We start from the raw sequence: 23113 nt of genomic DNA, 5'->3' as shown, positions 1-23113 counted from the left end.
ACCCGCAACCTCATGGTTCCTAGTCGGATTCGTTAACCACTGCGCCACGACGGGAACTCCCCCTAATTTTTTCTTAAGCCTTTCCTCCCCACCCCCTCCCCGGCCATGCTTGTGGCATGTGGAAGTTCCTGGGCCAGGGATGGAACCCATGCCAGAGCAGTGACCTGTGCCACAGCAGAGGCAATGCCAGATCCTTAACCTGCTGTGACAAAAGAGAACTCCCTCTTATGCCTTTCAGAACTACAAGAAATTTTCTTTGATGGGACATTTGAAGAACATACCCCTTGAGGAAAAAAAAAAAAAAAAAAAAAAAAAAAAAAAAAAAAAAAAAAAAAAAAAAAAAAAAAAAAAAAAAAAGAACATACCCTTGAGGAATTCTATTTAGAAGAAAAAAAACAAAAGCTCTATCTTTCTCTATATAATTTGTCCCACAGATGTGACTTCTTTTATAATAAATTGTTATATACTAGTTATGGATTTTAGTTTCCTACCCCACTGAGGTGAAAAAGGAGGCAGGCTGCTTGGTGACAAAGCAGTTACAGTGGTGGCTCATTTTCAGTGATTTCCTTGTAGACTGTATTTCTCAAACTGATCATAAACCCCTGATACTAACTTCCCACCCTAGGTGGTTTCTAACAACTAGTTACCAAAAGAAATTGCCATTTTACAACAGGAACTCCACACAGAAGGCATGATGGAAAGTCATTTATTTTTCCCCCAGATAAATTTCAAAATAAAAGACTTTAATGGAAAATGTTTAGTACCGTCATGTCACGCTGAATGCCAGCAATACCTCGACTTTTATACACACAGGAAGCCAGGTCGCAGTGTACACATTTCTTCATGGCCCTTCAACAGTTTGCATGTACAAAACTGCCTGCTATTTTGCTTTTGCAAATAGCAACGTGGTTTGAAATTTTCATGTGTCCTGTGTGACACCTAAAATCCAGACTTAGTTTATTAATACAGTTAAAAAAATAAAAGCCTTGAAAAATTCCCATTATGAGTTCATGGTGCTAATTACATGGGGTGAGCATATGAGTTCATGGGATCTCATCAAATGTAAGATCATTAAAAACTCCATAACAACCTTCTAGTTTAATCTGAAAGGCTTAAGACTTAAAATCTAGTAAGACTGCTAAATCGATGTACAAATCAATTACTTGGTTTAACATTTACTCGCCTTGGGAGAGTTAATTCTCACTGTCCACTGGAATGAATGCCTTTCGAATATTAATCACTATATTACAGTATTTACAAGCATTCTTAGCTATTGCAACACTGGCAGCAAGTTAAGCTGTGAGAAGGGAAACAAAGGTCTCCCTGCAGGGTGGGTTCATGGGGTGAAAAGGAGGATCTGGGGGGACAGGGTGATGCTGGGGGTGAGGCAGGGGACCCGCAGAAAGTGCCGAGACAGGACAAGGAGGAGCAGCGAATCGGGAGTAAGGAACTGAGGGGACGAGGCTGAGGGCTGTAATCACCACACGCTCTTAGCAAGAGGCCCTCTGGAAGTGACCATGAGGCCGAGGAGGTGGGGCATCCATAAATAAGGGAGGGCTCAGCACGAGAACGTGTCCCTGCACATGGGGTACCCACCGTCTGAGCTGGCCACGTGCCTTCTTCCTCTGCTTCCTGCAGACTGTCCCGGGAGACCCTCCCGCCTGAGCTCCCAGTCCACGTGGCGGACCCCAACTGCACTGTTACCGCTCTGCCGAGAGGCCTGTGCCCCAGCGGCCTCACAGGATCAAACTCGGGGCAGCTGCGGCCAAGACTGGTTTCATGTGCTGGTTTCATCTGCTGTGTGAATGCAGGCGCAGCTCTCATCTGGGGCTACTGCTTCAAGACACCTGTAAACCGGTCACCATGTCTCGAAGCGCACTCTGCTAGCCGGGACTGCGCATGGGGACAAGCCCCGCCTGCCACCTAGCATCCCTGTCCCAGGGGTGGTCAGAGGCTCCACCAAACAACCCAGGCTCTAGAGTCCAAACTGACCTTGGAAAATTTTACAAGTGAAGTTCACTCAAAACAATGTTTACAGCTCTTAAGTAAGAGTCTTTACAACCATTTAAACATTTTCAAAGTCACTAAGAGTTGCTGGTGGCCCACTTTTACCTGCAAATACAGACAAACTGTTCACATGCATTACTTCAGTCAATTGGTAAAGTTTATTTTATAAGTATAAGCAATTTTAAGCCATTTACTAATTTATAAATTTCAGTCATTAAAAATTCGCAGCGCAGTTCTGAGGTATCACTGTTAATGTACTACAGAAATGTTACCCTATCTGGACATGGCATGAAGTGTGACCGCCATGCCTTGGGTTAAGTGGTGCTGTCGCAGCGCTGACTACGGAGAAGCTTCAGGGAACCGCAGAGACTGGCACCTTGACTGGGGTCATTGCTGGGGACATTGCTAAGCATCCAAAATAACAAGGGACGGCCCAGGGAATGGGCCAAATAAGCCGAGAGATTACTGGTGTACAATGCTACCCTCCAACCTACCTCACCAAACCCCCACCCTGCTCACTCAAGCCGCTCACAGGGAAAACGTGTGCAAAAAGCATCCAAAAAGCCTATCAGCAGGTTAATTTTCTTGTAATTTTAAAAGAACTAGACAATGGTTTTTTTTTTTCCATTTAAAATTCACTTATAAAAATAAATAAATTTCAGTTTGAGACCTTAGGTACCAAATTGTGGCTGAATTTAGGCGTGATGGCGAGACTATAAAGTTATGACACTGTGGTTGGGAATGTGGGGTTCCAGCTCACTCCCTGCAGTGCGGCCCACAAGGGCATCCTTCACGGTCACAGTCTTGTCACAGCTGGCCAAAACGCTCAACCCCTGGACAAACTTCTAACCTTTCTTTGACCCAAAATACCACAAAACTTTACTTCTGAGATCCCCGTTATGAAAGGACTGGTAACCATAATACATTCAAGACAAGAGCAGAGGAGCTGTCACTGCTCCGAAGATGCTCCCCCACTCGGGGCAGAGCCAGCAGCGTGGAGGACACGGCCACCCACCTGGAGCAGAGCGGCATCGACGTCCTGCACGGGCGTGGCCCTCACCCCAGAGAACAGTCCCACACAGTCAGCCAGAGAGTCAGAGCAAACCCTGCGGGTTCTGTGCTGGGACAGGCAGCGCTGCGCACATCGGCGAGGACCATGTCCTGGAGATGCCATTGTGACTTAGCGCGTGCGGGCAGCGCCGAAGTCCACGCCGTCTTAGACCCAGTTCGTGCTGAGACGCTTTCTGCCTTAGTCAGACAACTATGTGAGGAGCAGTAAAGAACTGAACTAAGGAAAAAGGTTCTGCCTCCACATCCACACACACACACACACACAAAAGCAAGTTTCAAACCGCTGTCCTCTCTCAGAGTGGACAAGCCACTGGCTGACCTGTCATGTGTCATCGAGGTGAACACAGTACTCAGTCTGTGGAATAAGGTGATGCAGCAGAAACCTGCCCTGATGCAACCTCTAGCCCGAGGCTGAGCCGGGCCAGCTAGTGCCCTCCACCGAGGCCGCCGGGCACAGGGCAGGGCTCAGACCTCGCTGATGGTCCTCTCCGAGGGCCAGTACTCCGAGGGGCCTGCAGAAGCCATGGAGAAAGACTGGGTTTTCCTTTTCAATCGGGCTCTCTTGTTGGCCAACACGAGGCTATGCCGGCTTGAACTGATGATCTCTGAAATGAACTTTTTGCAGTCTACACACACCTCCATGGCACTCCAGTCCTCCATCAGCTCTTTGGGAAACTGTAGGTCTTCATCTGATTTGTCCACAGACTTGGATTTTGAAGACAATCTGGGAAAAAACAAAAACATTTAAAGCATACGGGATTGTTACTTATAGTTCTACCACAATACTAAGAACATATGTGCAGAAAAAGTAAATTTGCTGCCAAACATTACAGAATAGGTGAGTCATGTCATGTTCATCCGAAGAAGTTATGACTGGTGACAGAGTTCGAAATATTAAAAAAAAAAAAAAAAAGAAACCAGGAAACATGTTTTCTTAAGAAATAATAATACTAAAAACTCTTAGTACCCCTTCTAGGATTTTTGGAAGATTACTCAGAGTACTCACTGGATTACTGTACACATATAGATCGTGAACTTTAACAACAAAAACGACATAAAGCATGTGTTGCTAACGTCCTATTTGATGACTCAGAGAACTTCAAGCTCTTTCTCCAGTGACCAGTGTCATGGTTAATGAACCTCAGTTAACTCTGGACAGTAGGTCAGACAAGAGGAACTCAAGTACATTTATCTTAATCCTATGACATATCCTGAACAATGATCTTTGGACCAGCTGTCTTATCATTTTTGTTATGATCAAATATACCTCACCCTCCACAACAGTTCTCTGTAACTGAGTAATTGAATCCAAACAGGATTCCAGAGAACAGGAATCAACTAGACCAACATCCGACCAAATGTTCTGGGTAAGTTTTGGAAATAACGAGGAATCATGTACTCATTTACTGTTTCGATTAAACCGAACAAGAGCACAGGTTGGAGTCAGGAAAGGAAGGAACACAGACTTGTGGTCCCATGGCCCCGAGCCTGTGGGGCAGTGCACAGTCAGGCCATGAAGGAGCACCCGCACCTCAGCAAAGCCTGGCACCGGGGCAGGGACCTTGGGCACGGGTTACTTTCTGGGCTCACAGCTTCCCTGCCTCACTGTCCACAGACCTTGACAGGCGGAAGTGGCCACGGTCTAGCATTTGACACCAATTTCAGGGTTCCTCCCAAAAGGGGGACAGCTGGTGCATAACACCCCAACCCCCTTGGCCCTGCCGGGGTGTGACCCGAGCTGGTCTCTTCCTTGTGTCTCTCTTAGGACCAGCACCAACCTTACTCTGCATTAAATGCAATGGGGTTGGTATTCAGGCACCTCTTTTCTTTTAAATTGCCAGCTCTCGGCCTAAAGCTTTCTTTCTGCTTTTACAATAGGAAAGTGAGCCAAAGTTACTGCAGACTACTGTAAACACAGGATTGACAGATTTTCTTTCAAAACTAAAGAAAGAAGGAAAGATTAGACTGTTAGGTGCAGGTGTTCAATGCCATTGAAAACAAGGTCAGTTTTGTGGGTTTTTTTTTTTTTTTTTTTTTTTTTTTGTCTTTTTGCCATTTCATGGGCTGCTCCCACGGCATATGGAGGTTCCCAGGCTAGGGGTTGAATTGGAGCTGTAGCCGCCGGCCTACGCCAGAGCCACAGCAACGCAGGATCCGAAATGCATCTGCAACCTACACCACAGCTCGAGGCAACGCCGGATCCTTAACCCACTGAGCAAGAGCAGGGATCGAACCCACAACCTCATGATTCCTAGTCGGATTCGTTAACCACTGAGCCACAACGGGAACGCCACAAGGTCAGTTTTAAAGATGACTTTTAAAGGCCACACAAATTATCTCCAAAGTAGTAAAAAACTAAACTATGAGACTAAGTATCTTCCCAGGAGCTACCTTTGGCAAGTCTTGGTAATGTATGTCTGAGTCGAAACTCCATTAAAACCCACTCACTGCCCACTCTCCCTCAGGCCCAAACCCCAGCACATCACCACAGTCTGCAGAGGATGCTCTGGAGACTCAGGCCCCTGCTCACCTGGCAATGCTCCGAAGTGGTCGATGGTGGCCAGTGGAGGGCTTTTCTGGCCTCAGACAACTTTCCCCTCTCTGCAAGGCAGAAGGTCCCAATGAAAAGATAGGAAGGGTGGAGTATGGCTTGGAAGGCAGCCGCATCTATTATCCCAAATAAAACTGAGAATGAGCAGCACTGTTAGAGAGGCAGAGTCATTACAATCAGCACAAGTGTAATTTCACGAGGCTTAGCTTACCTTCTTGCAACACTGTGAGCACACCGGCCTGTACACAAAATCAGAAGTGTTACTTAGCATGATACCATGGATGCCTGCGTGGCTGTGAATCCTACAATAAGCCCCCAAACTCTCTGGTTCTCCCATCAGAATGTAACAAACCGATACAACTGTGGATTGCCAAGGAAGACAGTCAATCTGCAAAACTCCACTCACACTGTGTCCTATGAGAGGATCAGCTTACATCAGTTTGGAATTTCCTTACTTGTCTATCCTGGATCACATGACAGTCACATCTATTTTTTTCTGTTCAAATGTGACATATCCTTAGAACTATCTTGGATATGTAAAAGAGGTACATGCAGAGAAACATTTTCCAGGCTTAATACCAAAGCACTTGTTCGTTCCACTCTTGAAGCAATCAGTGTTACTAACTCACAAGCACAGACTGGGTCACTTCTAATATTGTTCCTGTGAGGAAAATGATGAAACATTGATGGTAACTGGTGTTTCCTTGACTACTGTCGTCAATTACAAAAAGCCTTACCTCTTACAGAACTGACAGGTATAAGACCAGGTGAAGAAGGAAAATCTCCTGGTTCGGCAACAAAAGCAGAGCTAAAAAATACAAATTTAAAAGGAGAAAAAAGCAATGCCAATAGTTAATGTCCTAATTTTCATGTTTGAACACACTTACACTTATATGTGGGAAAGTTTAGTAGACAAAGTGACGAGAGGCTTTAGAGGCCCTTTCTTGAGTTTGGCTCTGTGAGAATTACAACCTGGCTTTGTTTGATTATAATTCTACTTTTAAGAGGCAATAAAAGGCTACAGCTTTCAAGGGTCTCACCATCATGGAAGCAATCTGAAGAGGCTCTGGAAAAGTCTCTTGTTCCTCAGATCTATTTTCCTTACAACCACTTACACTTAGAAGTGTAACAACTAAGTGCTAACATGGCTTTATGAGGGCATACCACTATTTAGTATGGTGCCTTAAAACCTTCCAGTGTCCCATTTCTAAGGGAGAAATAAAAATACTCGCTTTTGTGAACAGGCAGAACTGGGGCTGGCTGCCAGAGAGTAAGTCTCTTGCCTCCCAGAACCCCCCAAGGCCTGTACCACCTGGTCAGAAGACAGTGCCTGCAGGGACGCCCTGTGACCCGCCATTCTTCTAACCCTGCAGGTCCGTCAACCATCAACAGTTCTACCTTTCCTTTCTTCAAAGCGGTGTAGACATCTTTATACTGCTGGTATTTTTCCAGCTCTGCCTTCACCAGGACCTGACGGATATGCATCACCTCCTCCACAGTCAGCGCCAGGCACTCCACTGGGTAGCAGAACTCCTCCTAAAATTCAAAATTCCACATCAGTCAGAAGCTCCCACCCACTTTTGGCCAGATTTCCCTTCAGATCAGTCACTTGGTTAGTAGCTTCAGAGAAGAAGGAGGGTTCCCAGCAAACGCTGCAGCAGAACTGGCTCCCTCTGGGGACCACATGACTTCCAATGACACTGAGGCAGCAGACAGCAGCAAACTTAGGGGCAATGTGCCACACAGCAGCCCCTGTCATTTCCAACAAGTGAAAGCTGCTCACATCTGTGCCTCAGGGATCTTTCTTCCAGTAAGTGTAGCTATGCATCTAAGAATGCAATCTTGGGAAAAATTTTTATTGTTCTACACCAAATTTGTCACTTTTCGCCTATGATTACACAAAAACATTATTTAGTTTTGTGTAATATACTATTTGCTAATAGATAAATAGCAAATCTACAACACTGATACTACTATTAAAAAGAACTGATTTGTGGTACCCAGAATAGCCAAAAGAAGGTGGTTAGTAATTGATACTGAGCTGCATTATTTGGGGGTGAGTTACATCAGCACCTCGAGTGGGCCAGGGACTCGGAAGACTGGCACAGTTCACAGCCAGGCGGCTCTCTCCACAGGCGCCCCGTGCACCCCAGGTCTGTCCTCACTTCCAAACAATTGCAGAAGCATAGTCAGCGCTGGAGTGACGTGGGGGCGCCCGGAGGACTCTGAGATAATAGTCAGGCTCATATCTGATGCTGATGGTTTCCCCAACAACAGCTGAGGAAGGTGTTGATGTAACCGGCCCCATGGCATAAAGAGCCTTGCACCAGATGCTCCCCATCTGGCCCTGCGCTTGATTGGTGGGCCCAAGAGAAAGACAGAACGGTCTCCCGCCTGCACCCCACCAGGCCTCACAGGGGCCACTGTGGGGCAGGGACACAAGCCCAGTGTTCTCTGGGCACACACACTGTCACTCACGCCCACACACAACAGCGTAGCATCCTGGAGTCAAACAAGCCAAATAAGAAAGCTTGGGACCATGAAAGCAGTCCATTTATGGAGTTTTTAACAACCAGTTCTGTCTTTCGATCAGAGAAAAACAAAAAAAAAATCGGGATTGCAAACTTGACAAACATTAGCATTTACTTTAAAAAGTAGGTTGCAGCACTATTGCTTCGTAAAATCGTCAATACAAAATCATCTCTGTTCAAGCTGACTAGGGAAGACTAAACTTGCTGAAAATGTTTTGGCAGGAATACTCCAACTAAATTTTTAAGATGGAGAGCTTAGTATTTGGAGGGCAGGAGAATAGTTTGTTCAGAAAGATTACATCATGTGCCCAAGGATGTCCAAAATACTTTCAAAAGGCCACTGATAAATATTTTCTCTTTCAGTGAGAAGAGCTTCCAAGGATAACAGGATGAGTTGGCATATCCAACATTTACTGAGCTTTGCTCGCCCATGAGAAGGGTGTGGCGTGGACCAGGCTCGCCTGTGACTGGACATCAAAACTGCACAGACAGGAGTGTCAGCTGCACATGTCTCAATAACGACTCTCCTCAGCTTCTAACATAGTTCATAAGAAGTGTGCCTATGGTCACTGGTATACATCAGTGGACATGGTACACTTCGGACAGCTAACTATGTGACAAAATTGCTCAGTTGGGACAAAATGATACATGAATCTAGCAAATAACCGGAAGAACAGGACTGAGGCTCGCTGCCGCCGCATATGCAAGAGGATGGCAAATGGGGTCCACCTCACAAGTGTGACTCGGGCCAGGAGCCGCTTCCGGCAATGGAAGCCTGTCCTTTGCGGGGCTTCGCTGGCGTGTGACAACCGAGCCCTGCACGTCCCTCTCCTCAGTCTTAAGTCACAGACAGGCTCAGCTAAAACTCACTTTCAGCGACCTGCTTGGAGCCATATACAAATCCAGCGCGTCATTGGATATAAAAAATTGTGGGGTTTTTGGTTTGCGTTCTTGTTCTCTTTTAAAATTTCAAGCAGATTATCCTTTAGTAAAGTACTTTCCATCAGGTCAAATGCTAATGTTTTAATTCTGGTGCTTTCCCAAGGACAACAAAACTTTAATGCAACATGAAAGAAAATAATAAATAGTTACTAGTTTTCATCATTTTTTCAACGGACAAATATGAATTCAACATTCCTGACGCCAAATTAAACCTTAGCAGATCTTGCTGAGAGGCCAGTGCTCCAAATGTGAGTGGGAGCCCCCTCCCCATGGCTGCCCTGAGGGGTCACCCACAGCTCCGCTTGGGACACAGCACGGTGGCCTCTCGGCTCCCTGGGTCGCCTGTCGTGGACCCCAGAGCTGGGAGAGGGAAACCACCCCTTACATGCTCAGTAAGGATTACAACAGCCAGGAGCAGGCATGCCTGGAGAACTTACTATCATGTATGTCATGAATTTTTCTTAAATATTCTGGTTTTATTAACCATTTAAAAAGGGTCAGAGTTAGGCAACACAGAAATTAGAGACCACAGTGTATAATCTGGAAACTGGGCCAGAGAAATGGAAACAGTCTTATTTTATACAGTGTTCTCGGTTAGTAAAAATTTCTTAAGTAGCAGATACGTGAAAATTGTCCAAAATAACCAGTTTTTTGGTTTTTCATAAACCAGAGAAAGGCAGATGTAAATAAAATGGCAAATGTTAGGTTTAATCACTTGTCTCTTTTTTCCAGAATTCAAAGTGGATTCTTTGTTCACAGTCGCATGCAGACTTAGCACACAGACTGCTTGGGGAGATGGAGAATAAAAATAAAGTGTGGGCAGGTCTTCAGAAACAGCAGTGGGAGTGACAGGATTGAAATGGCTGTCCCTGCAGTGGACCGTGGACTCACAGGCAGATCCCACATGAGCTCAAGGACAGGTGAGTCCTGTATCTTGACGAGTGAGCAGCAAGGAACCTGCTATACCCCCAATACATTCAGTTTCTTTGCTAAACCAAGAAGGGGCATAAAGAATAACAAAGAATCTAGCTGCTGGATCACTTGTCAAAGACGAGGAGAGGGGACAGGGAGGCAGGGCAGGGCCACTGCTGACACTGGTCAGCACATGGGTGACATTGGGGCAGGGGACCCCACTGTGGTCTGGAAATTACTATGCTTTAAAAAAACCCTCAAAAACAATACAAAATGAGAAGTTTAAATATTCTAAATAACCCCATCGATAAAAAGAAAACTCCCTATTTCTCTCTACAGAGAAGCAGAGTGGGCTTTTCATAAACAGCACAGAAACCCTGACCATCACAACCCAGCTTTAAAGGCGCTGGAGAAGAGAGGGTCCCGGCGGGCAGCCGTGTGTGTGGCCATTGCTCTCCTGAGAGACCCTGACCTGACTGGGGTGGCCGCTAGCCACTAGCCTGCTGCTGCATTCTGGTTTGTTGTCCTTCCCGTTACACCCTGTCAGCGAGATCGTGGTGCTACCTGTGCATCCTACCAAAGATGGAATCAACAGTCAGAAGCAAAGTGTCCATCTAAGCTGTTAATTTCAGAGTGCAGTAGTTGAGGTGTCACTCAAAGACAGAGAGGAAAACTCCCGGAACTGGCAGGAAGAGGCCAACCTTTGCGGATTTCCACCTGCTGGTAAAAGCTCTCTGACACAGACAGTACATAGCCCCTGCTACCCCCAGCATGGCTGCCTCCACAGGGTGAGAGCTGAGCAGAGAAGCTGTTTGTATGGTAGAGAAAAGTGGTCGGAAAGACGTCCTGGGCCACACTCTGCTTATCCTAGGAACCTGAGCCATCACGAGGGCAAAGGAAATGGCAGGGGAAAGAAAAGGAGAAAACAATGCTGAACGTGAGTGACCTACGAACAGCCATCATAGAGCACAAAAGAAAAACAAAACAAGAACACCACAGAGGGCAGTGGCGGCGGGTTCCATACGCGTGTCCACGCCATCGTCTGCGTCCACATGTGTCCCTCGGGAACCACACTGTGAAGCCACGTCTATAGAGGCTCAGAGTTCATACAGCGAAGACTGAGGATTTCCGACACTGGTCGTCCTGTGAACACTGAGGCTCCTAAATGCGGCGAGGGCTGCAGCGCAGAGGCAAGAGCGGGAAGCGTGGGAACACTCCCGGGGAGGCGCTTAAAGACACGTTGCCTTCACGTACATGGGGGACCACCCTCAATTGTGTGACCAAATATAAAAAATTACACTTTCAACATCCCAAGGAAAGGTAGGGAGATACAATACAAATGAAGAACAACAACAAAGACATTTCTGCAATTTTAAATATAAAAAGGATTCCATATTTTCTAAAATATATTCAAAATTTTAAATCATCATACTTACTGAGCTAATGATTCTACCACAAAAGAAGTGTGATCTTATGGATTTCTCAAGATAAGTTGCAAGAAAAGTCAGGACTTTCAACCTGGGTGGGGTTCTTTCATCTCAGCTGGTGCCCAGAGGCACCTCAGGGCGTAGTTCTGTGTGGACCCTGAACACCATCCAGCACTGACCACGCGCCCCATCCACCCCCGCCTGCTCGCCAAGCCCCTTCTCCATGATGCACACTGGTTTTGATGGCTCTCCTTCTCCACAAAGAACAACTCTGCCTGACGCAGCACACTCACAGTTCCCCTTCCCCTTTGCCAGGAAACACACCTCCTGGGTTGACAGTCCTTCTTGGTATACCTTCTATTACCAGCCAAAAACTCCTTGTAGTTGCTAAGACAGTTTCTTTACACTGAAATATTTTAAATCTAAGTCTAAACTCAACAGTGATGCCATGTGATCACAAGGCCAGGCACATAGATGAATGACTTCTAGGAAAAGCTCTGTGAGGAAAAGGATCTCCTGGCGCTCCCTCTGTGGCACAACAGGATCAGCAACATCTTGGGAGCGCTGGGACGCAGGTTTGATCCTAAGCCTGGCAGAGTGGGTTACGAATCTGGCATTGCTGCAGCTGCGGCTTAGGTGGAAACTGTGGCTTGGATCTGATCCCTGGCCTGGGAACTCCGTATGCCATGAGGTGGCCAAAAAAGAAAAGAATCTCCTAATTATTTGTGGGGAAAAAAATCACACAGGAGCTCCTTCTTACAATATTTCTCAATTGTGACAATAACTTGAGTATTTTGCTAAATAACTTTACATGAACAAAAGCCTTTTGGATGTTAAAGTTTGAACCTATCTGGCTAGAGTTGTTTTCCTGTTGTTAAACCACTGATGAAGCTATATTTCACCATATATAAGGGTTTGGTGACTACTTAGGAGTTAGAAGAATCCTAATAGGAATTGCCACAAAATCACTGGGTCTTGACTTGCACTATTTGGGAACAGAGATGACTGATACAACTTCAACACTCTAAACTCGGTTCAAACTTGCTCTCTTCACAATAACCACACCATCTCCCTTTACCTGGAGGGAAGGACCCTGTTACTGCTTCCTTTGAACACTGATGATTCATCGTGACCTAAGAATTTGGACTAAGCATAGGCCAGTGCTTTATTCATAAGCATCTAAAGAAACATTAGCTGGTAGGTTGGTTGCCAGTAGAATTACTGACCGAAGCCTTGCATCTAATCTGCAAGTATTTATGAAGTCAACTGGGACAAAAAGAAACTGCTGACTTCCTCTGGCTGGAAGCCTGTTAGCTCTTCCTGGAAGAGCCCTGGGGGCTGCATCTCCCTGACTGAGAAATGAAGAGCCATTACATGAACCCGAAGTCTCTGGAAAACAGCAAAAACCGTCAACCCGTCCAAATGGCAGCTTTGGCCCCAATATCACGAAACATACTTGAAAACAATGAACAATGGTACTTCATGGATCAAAATTCTCCCCTGTACTTCTGCATCAATAAAAGAGTACAGTAGTCAAGCGGTGCAAACTTTTTTGTTTAGTTTTTGCAATTTTTAAATGGATTAGTACCCTCTAAATGGAAGAAAGTATTTCTTTAATAAATATCCACACTTTCGGAGTTCCACAAGGTTAAGGATCTGGCATTGTCACTGCAGCAGCTCAAGTCACAGAAACAGCTCAAGTCACTGCTGTGGTGTGGGCTCGGGAACTTCCACATGGCTCAGGCAGGGCCAAAAAAAAAAAAAAAAATCATACTTTCAACCATACCCTTATTAATAAGTCTTCTGAAAAAGAAGTACTTTAAATGAACAAAGAATGATCAGATTCCATTGGATTACTGCTAAGGTTGTTTCTTTAGCTAGTAAAAACAGAAAAGGTTACTTCAAGTTCATTCTAGCCTTTGGAAGCGTCTCAAGAAAGCTGATGGCTCGAGACCCTGTGCAGAGTCTGTGGGTTACTTACGAGTGACCGGGAGCTCTGCCTGGATGGGGGCAGGAACTGCCTCACGTTGGTGGGCGTCTCCTTTTCAATGGAGTGCCGTCTCTGTGGTGGCTGCCGCCTCTCTGGCTGGGGTGTGGAGGATATGGGCAGGAACTTCGGAGGGTCTAAGAAAAGGGAATGGACCAAACTGAATCTACTCTTACCCAAACAATCTCAAGTTTCCAATTTCTAACAGAAAACTGTCATTTGTGACAAATACTGCACTGAAAGATGAAATGTTTCTTTGGGTCGAGAAGTATATTAAGATCATTAGGATTATTACAGAAGAATCTTTGCAAGATAAACTTGCTACAGAAATAGCAAGGAAAAAGAAGAAAATGTTTTTAATATTCATTTAAATTCATACGTAAGCACACAACATAAGAGTTTCCTTGTGGTACAGTGGGCTAAGGATCTGGCACTGTCACTGCAGCAGTTCAGGTCACTGCTGTGGCACAGGTTCCATCCCTGGCCCAGGAACTTCCATATACTGTGGGAGCAGTGAAAAAAACCAAAACAGAATATAAATATAGCATCAGATTTGTATATATAAATGCTATCATGTTATTTTCCATAGAATTTTGCAATGAGAATCTCGGGCTTTATTAAAACATTTAATTGGACAAAAAAAACTTGTATTCAATAACCAATTTCAAAGACAAAAAGCTCGAGAAATAGAACTTGAGCTTTATTTTTAAAAAATGTAAAAATTATGTATTCTGTGTGTCAAATCATTCAAAATTCTCAAAATGTACCTATCTTAAAGATAAAATATGAAAACTCTTCTTTCTTGATGTGTATCAAGACTTTTTATCCTAAGGTTTATTTTTTAATTTTTACTTTTTCGGTCTTTCTGTCTTTTTAGGGCTGCACCCACAGTATATGGAGGTTCACAGGCTAGAGGTCCAATGAGAGCTGCAGCTACTGGCCTACGCCACAGTCACAGAAATGCGGATCCAAGCCTTGTCTGTGACCTACACCGCAGCTCATGGCAATGCCAGGTCCTCAACCCAATAAGCAAGGCCAGGGATCGAACCCATGTCCCCATGGATGCTAGCTGGGTTCACTAACCGCTGAGCCACAACGGGAATTCCTTATCCTTAGGTTTAAATCAAACTGTATTTAACTTTCAAAAAATAAATTCCGGCTTCAATGTTAATACTTTATATACCACTGCTCCTCTGCCTAGTAATATTTTGGGACAGGGTTTGAAAGGAGAGTGTTTCTGGTCTGATTCATATTTTGAAAACATAAGGAGGACATGAGAAATCAATTCTTTTTAAAAAAAATTTTTTTAATGATTTTTATTTTTTCCATTGTAGTTGGTTTACAGTATTCGAGAAATCAATTCTGCTGCCAGAGTTCTACTCTGTCTCACTCCTTCTCCTGTCTGCATGGAAAGTGGGTGGAGAAAGTGACAGTCAGTACAAAGTGAACAGATTATAAACTAATTGGATCGTCCCAGCAAGAAATCACTAAAGGGAAACAAAGAACATAATTTCCTCAGTCAAGAAAAGATATAGAAATCCATCATGTACAACCACTATGGAAAACAGTATGAAAGTACCTCAGAAAACTAAATATAGGAACTACCATATGACCCAGCAATCCCACTCTTGGGCATATATCCAGACAAAACTTTCCTTGAAAAAGATACATGGCACCTGTATGTTCATTGCAGCACTATTCACAATAGCCAAGACATGGAAGCAACCTAAATGTCCATCGACAGAGGAGTGGCTCAAAAAGATGTGGTACATATATACACAATGGAATACTACTCAGCCATAAAAAAGAACAAAAGCATGCCATTTGCAGCAACATGGATGGAACTAGAGACTCACATACTAAGTGAAGTAAGTCAGAAAGAGAAAGACAAATACCACATGATATCACTTATATCTGGACTCTAATATAAGGCACAAATGAACCTTTCCACAGGAAAGAAAATCATGGACTTGGAGAACAGACTTGTGGCTGCCAAGGGGGAGGGGAATGGAGTGGGATGGACTGGGAATTTGGGGTTAATAGATGCAGACTACTGCCTTTGGAGCAATGAGATCCTGCTGTATAACATTGGGAACTGTGCTAGTCACTTTTGATGGAGCATGATAATGTGAGAAAAAGAATGTATATATGTATGTGTGACTGGGTCGCACTGCTATATAGTAGAAAATTGACAGAACACGGTAAACTAGCTATGATGGAACAAATAAAAATAATTTAAAAATTTATTTAAAAAAATTTTTTTACTTTTTGTCTTTTTTTTTTTATCTTTTTAGGGCCATACCCGCGGCATATGGAGATTCCCAGGCTAGGGTCTTACCAGAGCTACAGCTGCTGGCCTATGCCACAGCCACAGCCACACCAGATCCAAGCTGCATCTGTGACCTACACCACAGCTTACGGCAGTGCTGGATGCTTAACCTACTGAGCAAGGCCAGGGATCAAACCCGCAACCTCATGGTTCCTAGTTGGATTTGTTTCTGCTGTGCCACGATGGGAACTCCCACTTAAAAAATTTTAAAAAAAGAAATCCATCATGTGATTTAATTGAATCTCCATAATATTTAATGGACCTGGGCAAATACCAATTACAGATAATAACTAAGGTCAGCTCCTATTACTTTTGATATAATCTGTTGAAGTAAATCAAAATACCATTTAAAGAATTTTTTTTTTTTTTTTTTTGGCTGCGCCCATGGTATACAAAAGTTCCTGGGCCAGGGATTGAGCTCACCCCACAGCAGTGACAACACCAGATCCTTAACCCACTGATCCACCAGGGAACTCCCAATTATTTAAAGAATTTTAACCACTGAAACCTCCATGTATATAGAAAATGAAGTCAATGTGCTAAGAATATTGTGATACATGTTTTTTGTTAAGTTTTTAAATAACTGCAGTTAAAATACACATAAAAATATTTACAATCTTAACCACTTTTAAAGTACAGTTCATTTACATTGTTGTGCAACCATTACCACCATTCATCCCCATACACTTTTCATTTTGTAAAACTGAAACTGTATCCATTAAACACTAACCTCCATTCTCCCCTCTCCACAACCCCTGGCAACCATTGTTCCATGTTCTGTCTCTGTGAACCTGACTACTCTAAGTACCTCATATAAGCAGAATCATACAGTATTTGCCTTTTCGTGACGCCTTATTTCATTTAGCATAATAACCTCAAGTTCATCTGTGTTGCAGCCTATTACAGAATTTCCCTGTGTTTAAACGCTGTATGGATATATCACATCTTGCTTATCCATTCATCCATTATGAACACTTGGGTTTTAGCTTTTGTGAATAATGTTATAAACTGAGTGTACAAATATCTCTTCAAGCCTCTACTTTCAATTCTTTTGGTTATATACCTAGAAGTGGAATTGCTAGATCATATCTAATTCTATTCTTAAAATTTTAAATAATCAATATACCGTTTTCCACAGCACCTGCACCATTTTGCATTCCCATCGACAGTGCACAAAGGCAATTTCTCCTCATTCTTGCCAACACTTGTGTTCTGCCATTTTTTTGGTAGTAGCCATTCTAGTGGGTATGAGGTGTTATCTTGAGTTTTGATTTGCTTTTCCCTAATGATTGAGAATCTTTCATGTGCTTCTTGGCATCTTTATATCTTCTTTGGAGAAATGTCCATTTTTGAATCAGGTTGACTTTGTATGCTGTTGTAAATGACAGGATTTTTTTATGGCTAGGTAATATTCCATTCCATTGTATATATTTATAATATATATATATCGGTGTATATATACCATTTATATACGCACACCCCACATCTTCTTTATCCATTTATCTATGGACACTTAGATTGCTTCCACATCTTGGCTACAAATAATGTTTCAATGACCACAGGAATACATCTTTTCACAAGTGTTGTTTTCTTCAGGTAATACCTGGGAAATAAAGTTGCTGGATCACACGGAAGTTCTAATTTTAATATTTTAAGGAACATCTATACTGTTTTCCATAGTCGCTGCGCCACGACTGGTGCGTGAAGGGCCCCCCTTTTCTCCACATTCTTGCCCACACCAGTTGTTGTCTTCTTGATGACAGCCATTCTGACAGGTATGAAGTGCTATCTCACTGTGGTTTTGCTTTGCATTTCCCTAGTGATTAGTGATGTTGGGCATCTTCTCATTGTCTGCTGGCCATCTGTACGTCTTTGGAAAAAAATGTCTATTGAGGTTCTCTGCCCATTTTTTTTTTCTGGTTGCCTAACAGCATACAGAAGTTCCTGGATCAGGGATCAGATCTGAGCCACAGCTGTGACCTATGCTGCAGCTGTGGCAATGCCAGATCCTTTAACCCACTGCACCAGGCCAGGGATCGAGCCTGCACCTCTGCAGCAACCCAAGCTGCTGCAGTCAGATTCTTAACTCATTGCACCACAGCAGGAAGTCCCTTCTGCCCATTTTCTAATCAAGTTGGGTATGGTTTTTTTTGACATTTTAGTTGTATAAGTACTTTGTATATTTTGAATATTTACCCATTACCAGATAAACTGTTTGCAATACTGTCTCCCATTCAGTAAGCTGCCTTTATGCTTTGTTGGTTTCCTTTGCTGTGCAAAACTTTTTTAGTTTATGTAGTTCCATTTGTTTATTTTTGCTTTTGTTTCTCTTGCCTGAGGAGACATATCCAAAAAAAAATATTGCCAGGACTGATGTCAAAGAACATACTGCCTATGTTTTCCTATAGGAGCTTTATGGTTTCATTTCTTACATTTAAGCCTTTGATCCATTTTGATTTTATTTTCAGATATAGTGTGGGAAAGTGGTTCAATTTCATTCTTTTGCATGTAGCTATCCAGTTTTCCCAGGACCATTTATTGGAAATGTTTTAGAAATGTTTAAGAAGAACTGGTATTAGTTGTTTTTTTCTTTTTCTTCTGGTCTTTTTTTTAGGGACGCACCCACAGCATATGGAAGTTCCCAGGCTAGGGGTAGAATTGGAGCTACAGCTGCTGGTCTATCCAGGGATTTTTATTTATTGGGAAATTTTTATGATTATAGAATCAGTAACTTTTAAGTTATAGGTCTATTCAGATTTTCTATTTCCTTCTGATGTAGTATTGCTTGGTTTCTCATTTCTAGGAATTTGTTCACTTCATTTAGTTTATCCAATCTGATGCTGTACAACTATTCAAAGTACTCTTTATAATTATTTTTATTTCTATAGCAAGAGAAGTAATGCCATCTCTTTCATTGATGATTTTAGTAATGTGAGTCTTCTCTCTTTCTTAGTCCACCTACCGAAGGTTTGTCAATTATGTGGATCTTTTTGAAGAAAAAACTTTTGGTTTTACTGATTTTCTCCATTATTTCTCTATTCTCTTTCTTTGCACTAAATGATTTCCTTCCTTCAAGTCAGCAGGTTGCTGACTTGACATCTTTCTTGTTGGTGGTGGTTTTTTTTTTTCCCCCCACTTTTGGCCACCCCAGCCCCTGGCATATGGAGTTCTGGGGGCCAGGGGCCTGGGATCAGATCCTTCCAGCTGTGTGTAGCTGCTCCAGGAACAGCATAGAGTGCTAGCATCCAGGAATGAGTAGCTGCTACTGTGCTAAGAGCAGAACTATACTAAAATTAACTGCAATTTACCATCCAAGTCTTCTTCTGGAAATTATAAGCATCAACAGACTCCAGAGTTCCAAAATCATTACATCAGACAGATTCTGCCGCTGTAAGTGTCTATATGGGAAGATGAAATCCTGGTGCCTCCTATTCTGCCATCTTCCCAGAATCCCCATAATATATAACTTTAATGAAAAGATTACCAATAGTATTTTCAAAAATAACTTAACTTTAGACTCTATGTTAGGACATATTGCCTGCAGAGTTATGAAGGTGTTTTTCTATATACACGTGCATGTGGTAAGGATATGTCTATGTGTGCATGTGTGGGGGGCATATGTCTATGTGTGCATGTGTAGGGTGGGGGCATATGTCTATGTGTGCATGTGTGGGTTGGGGAATATGTCTGTATGCATGTGTGTGGGGGGAATATGTCTGTGAATGTGTATGTGGGGAATATGTCTACGTTTGCACGTGGTGTGTGGGGAATATGTCTATGTGTGCATGTGTGCGGGGGGCATATATCTATGTGTGCATGTGTGTGTGGCGAATATGTCTATGTGGGCATGTGTAGGGTGGGGGCATATGTCTGTGTGCATGTGTGGGGTGGGGAATATGTCTATGTGTGCGTGTGTGTGTGTGGGGGGAATGTCTATGTGTGCATGTCGGTAAGGATTTGTATATGTATACATGTGTAGGGTGGGGAAGATAAGTGTGATTACTTAGGACTGCTGGCTTAAATTTAGATAACAGGTAAGTAATCTAAAAAGTACACACAGACAGTTGACATATTCCCTACAACTATTACCTGTGAGCCCAAAAGTGACTGGTTTATTATACACTGAAAACCTGAGACCCAGTTACCAGTTTAGCCCTACCTTACAATGTCATTCTAGGAAAACAAGTGAATATTTCTTCTCCTGACTAGTGAAATTCAGGGTTAGACTAGTTACCCCAAATGATCACAAGGCACTTGGGGATTCCCTTTTTTAGGCCAAGTCTGCTTTGTAAGGTATCTGACACTAGTACTTTGCACCACCAATACTCACCCTTCCTCGTGGACACAGCCTCCAGAACAGGATCTTCAAGGAATGAGGGAGATGCACTGCTGCTGCTGGCTGACCTGGGCAGAGTGTCTTCCTGAGAGAGGAAGAGAAGAGGGAAAGGATCCTCAGACACGAGTGCTCTTGAACTCAGTAACGATACTCACTAGTAAGCATTCATTTTAACACAAGGCATTGAATTTTAATGTTAATGGTCAGGGCAAGTTGAAGACACACTAGAAGAGATCTAAAATTAGGTATATCTGTGTTTGCGCCCTGGCTTTGTCCCTTATTAGAGTGATGTGACATTGAGCAAGTTTCTTACCTTAGTTTCATAATTTTTATAGGGTTATTGTAAGGACAAATCTGATAACACATTTAAAATGCTTAACACATTCCCTGGTACACAATAAATGGTGATTTAATATTATCATTAGTGGGGCATTTAACATATTTATAAAAGTAACAGACTTGGAACTCCACAAGGGTAGATGTGGTGTGTCTTGTTACCTAGTACCAAACCCATCACTTAGTATTTTATATATATTTATTAATTAATAAATATTTGCTGAATGAAGGAAAATAAACACTTAATGAAATGTCAAATGAATCTAGAAAAATGTATGCATTGCACCAAATCAAGTTTAAATTCCTATTACCAGTGAGAAGAGACCTTCTTTTTTTTTTTAATAATTTTTTTTATTTTCCCACTGTACAGCAAGGGGGTCAGGTTATCCTTACATGTATACATTACAATTACATTTTTTCCCCCACCCTTTCTTCTGTTGCAACATGAGTATCTAGACATAGTTCTCAATGCTATTCAGCAGGATCTCCTTGTAAATCTATTCTAAGTTGTGCCTGATAAGCCCAAGCTCCCGATCCCTCCCACTCCCTCCCCCTCCCATCAGGCGAGAAGAGACCTTCTTAATTTGTTTTAGACTCTACCAAAATGAGGTACAATATTTACTCATAAAAAATTTATTATTTATTATGTGACAGGGGATATACATTAACTAGAAGACAACTTACTTCCATAATATGTATAGAAAACTGCTAAATATTTTTAAATACAGAAGAAAATTAGGTTACTATATTAAATTATGACTATGTGAGACAAATAGTGAAAATTCTCTGACCTACTTACAAAGTGACTTTAGGAATTAGCCATTCATCAAAATTGGCTTCACCTCAAACCCACTGCTGAAAGCATGAGTTTCAAATAAGCTGCACTACAAAGGATCTGGTCAAGGAAAGGGAGGCAAAGAAAGGCCATGTCCACCGTACAGTTCAAACACGGAAGGTCTGGACAGCGAGCTCCGAGCTCTTGGGCTCACCATGAACAAACCAAGCACCAAAAGCCAAGCCTCAAACAGACACACCGTAGACAACACAAGTCTCCAGAAAAGCTTGTAGAAACTAGCATGACCTCCTTCTGCTTAGGAAGATCAAAAGGACATCAAGCCAAGATAAATCTCAGAGGAAAGCAGAAAAGGAGTCACACACAGGACTTCCCATTAATTACGAGGCGGGCCTACCCTGATTCAAACAGCAGAAGCCACCCCCAAGCTCGTGTATTTCAGCCCACCTTCCCTAGACTCATTTCCACAGCCTAATTTTACACAAGTCTGAGACATCCATGCTTCCACTGGACTCATCCTTCCTGGTCAGAAATGCTCCCACTGAGGACAGCCAAGAGTCCGTCCCGGCTGGGCAGGGAAGATGCAGGTCAGTGTGGAGACAGATCATTGTGGGGACAGGTGCATGGCTCCAGGCCTCTCGGAATTTGCTACCAGAAGCTGTGGATGGTCCTCTGTCCCTGTGTGCCCACCTCAGGCAGCTGCACCCACTTTCAAACTATTTGAAAACTAATCTTCCAAGTCCATGACTTTCCTTTCTGTGGAAAGGTTCATTTTGCACTGTATATTAGATTAAAAGATGCAGACTATTGCCTTTGGAATGGATAAGCAGTGAGATCCTGCTGTGTAGCACTGGAAACTATGTCTAGTCACTTATGATGGAAAATAATGTGAGAAAAAAGAATGTATATTTGTATGTGTAACTGGGTCAACATGCTGTACAGTAGAAAATTGACAGAACACTGTAAACTAGCTATAATGAAAAAAATAAAAATCATTATATAAAAAGTTAAAAAAAAAGAAATAAAAAAAAGAAAACTAATCCTACCATAAAACAACAAACTCAAAATGGATTAAAGACCTAAATGTAAGACTGGACACCACAAACCTCCAGAGGAAAATATAAGCAGAATATTCTTTGACATAAACTGTGACTATATATATTATATGTGTGTGTGTGTATATATACACACATATATACATACATGTATATGTACATACGTGTGTGTGTGTGTATTTTTTTTTTTGCTTTTTAGGGCCATACTACGGCATATGGAGGTTCCCAGGCTAGGGGTCTAACTGGAGCTATAGCTGCCGGCCTACACCACAGCAATGCCAGATCCAAGCCACATTTATGACCCACACCATAGCTCACATCAATGACGGATCCTTAACCCCACTGGATGAGGCCAGGGATCGAACCCACAACCTCATAGTTCCCAGTTGGATACGTTTCCACTGTGCCACGGCAGGAACTCCAACTGTGGCAATATTTTTTTGGATCCACATCCTCAAAGTAAACAAAAGCAAAAATAAACAAATGGGACCTAATTAAACTTAAACATTCTTTTGCACAGCAAAGGAAACCAATGACAAAACGAAAAGACAACCTACTGAATGGGAGAAGATACTTGCAAATGACCTGACTGATAAGGGGTTAAGACCCAACATTTATACACAGCTCATACAACTCAACATCAAAAACACAAACAACCTGATTAAAAAATGGGCAAAAGAACTGAACAGACATTTTTTCAAACAGGAAATGCAGATGGCCAACAGGCACATGAAAATGTGCTCAACACTGCTAATCATGAGGGAAATGCAAATCAAAACCACAATGAGTTATCACCTCACACCTGTCAGAATGGCCATCATCAAAGAATACAAATA

The 23113-nt window shown here is 42.9% G+C and overlaps 1 protein-coding gene across 7 annotated transcripts in view; it reads right to left on the bottom strand.

Annotated features, from left to right (window-relative positions):
* Window positions 691-23113, bottom strand: part of SPIRE1 (spire type actin nucleation factor 1) — a 180569-nt gene continuing 158146 nt past the window's right edge. For 3 of the 7 annotated variants that reach the window (XM_021096025.1, XM_021096026.1, XM_021096029.1), the window contains 8 exons: window positions 20088-20178; window positions 13423-13565; window positions 10716-10889; window positions 7028-7165; window positions 6367-6437; window positions 5841-5868; window positions 5609-5745; window positions 691-3802 (listed from right to left, as the gene is read on the bottom strand). In XM_021096025.1, the coding sequence (XP_020951684.1) occupies window positions 3544-3802; window positions 5609-5745; window positions 5841-5868; window positions 6367-6437; window positions 7028-7165; window positions 10716-10889; window positions 13423-13565; window positions 20088-20178 (1041 nt within the window). In that variant the 3' untranslated portion in view covers window positions 691-3543. Of the gene's footprint in view, window positions 3803-5608; window positions 5764-5840; window positions 5869-6366; window positions 6438-7027; window positions 7166-10715; window positions 10890-13422; window positions 13566-20087; window positions 20179-23113 lie in introns of those variants that run through there. The other 4 variants (XM_021096027.1, XM_021096028.1, XR_002344986.1 and 1 more) reach the window with 3 other exon arrangements.

Source organism: Sus scrofa, chromosome 6, assembly GCF_000003025.6.
Source record: "Sus scrofa isolate TJ Tabasco breed Duroc chromosome 6, Sscrofa11.1, whole genome shotgun sequence".
Taxonomy (NCBI): Eukaryota; Metazoa; Chordata; class Mammalia; order Artiodactyla; family Suidae; genus Sus; species Sus scrofa.
This window is presented reverse-complemented; position numbering and strand designations above follow the sequence as displayed.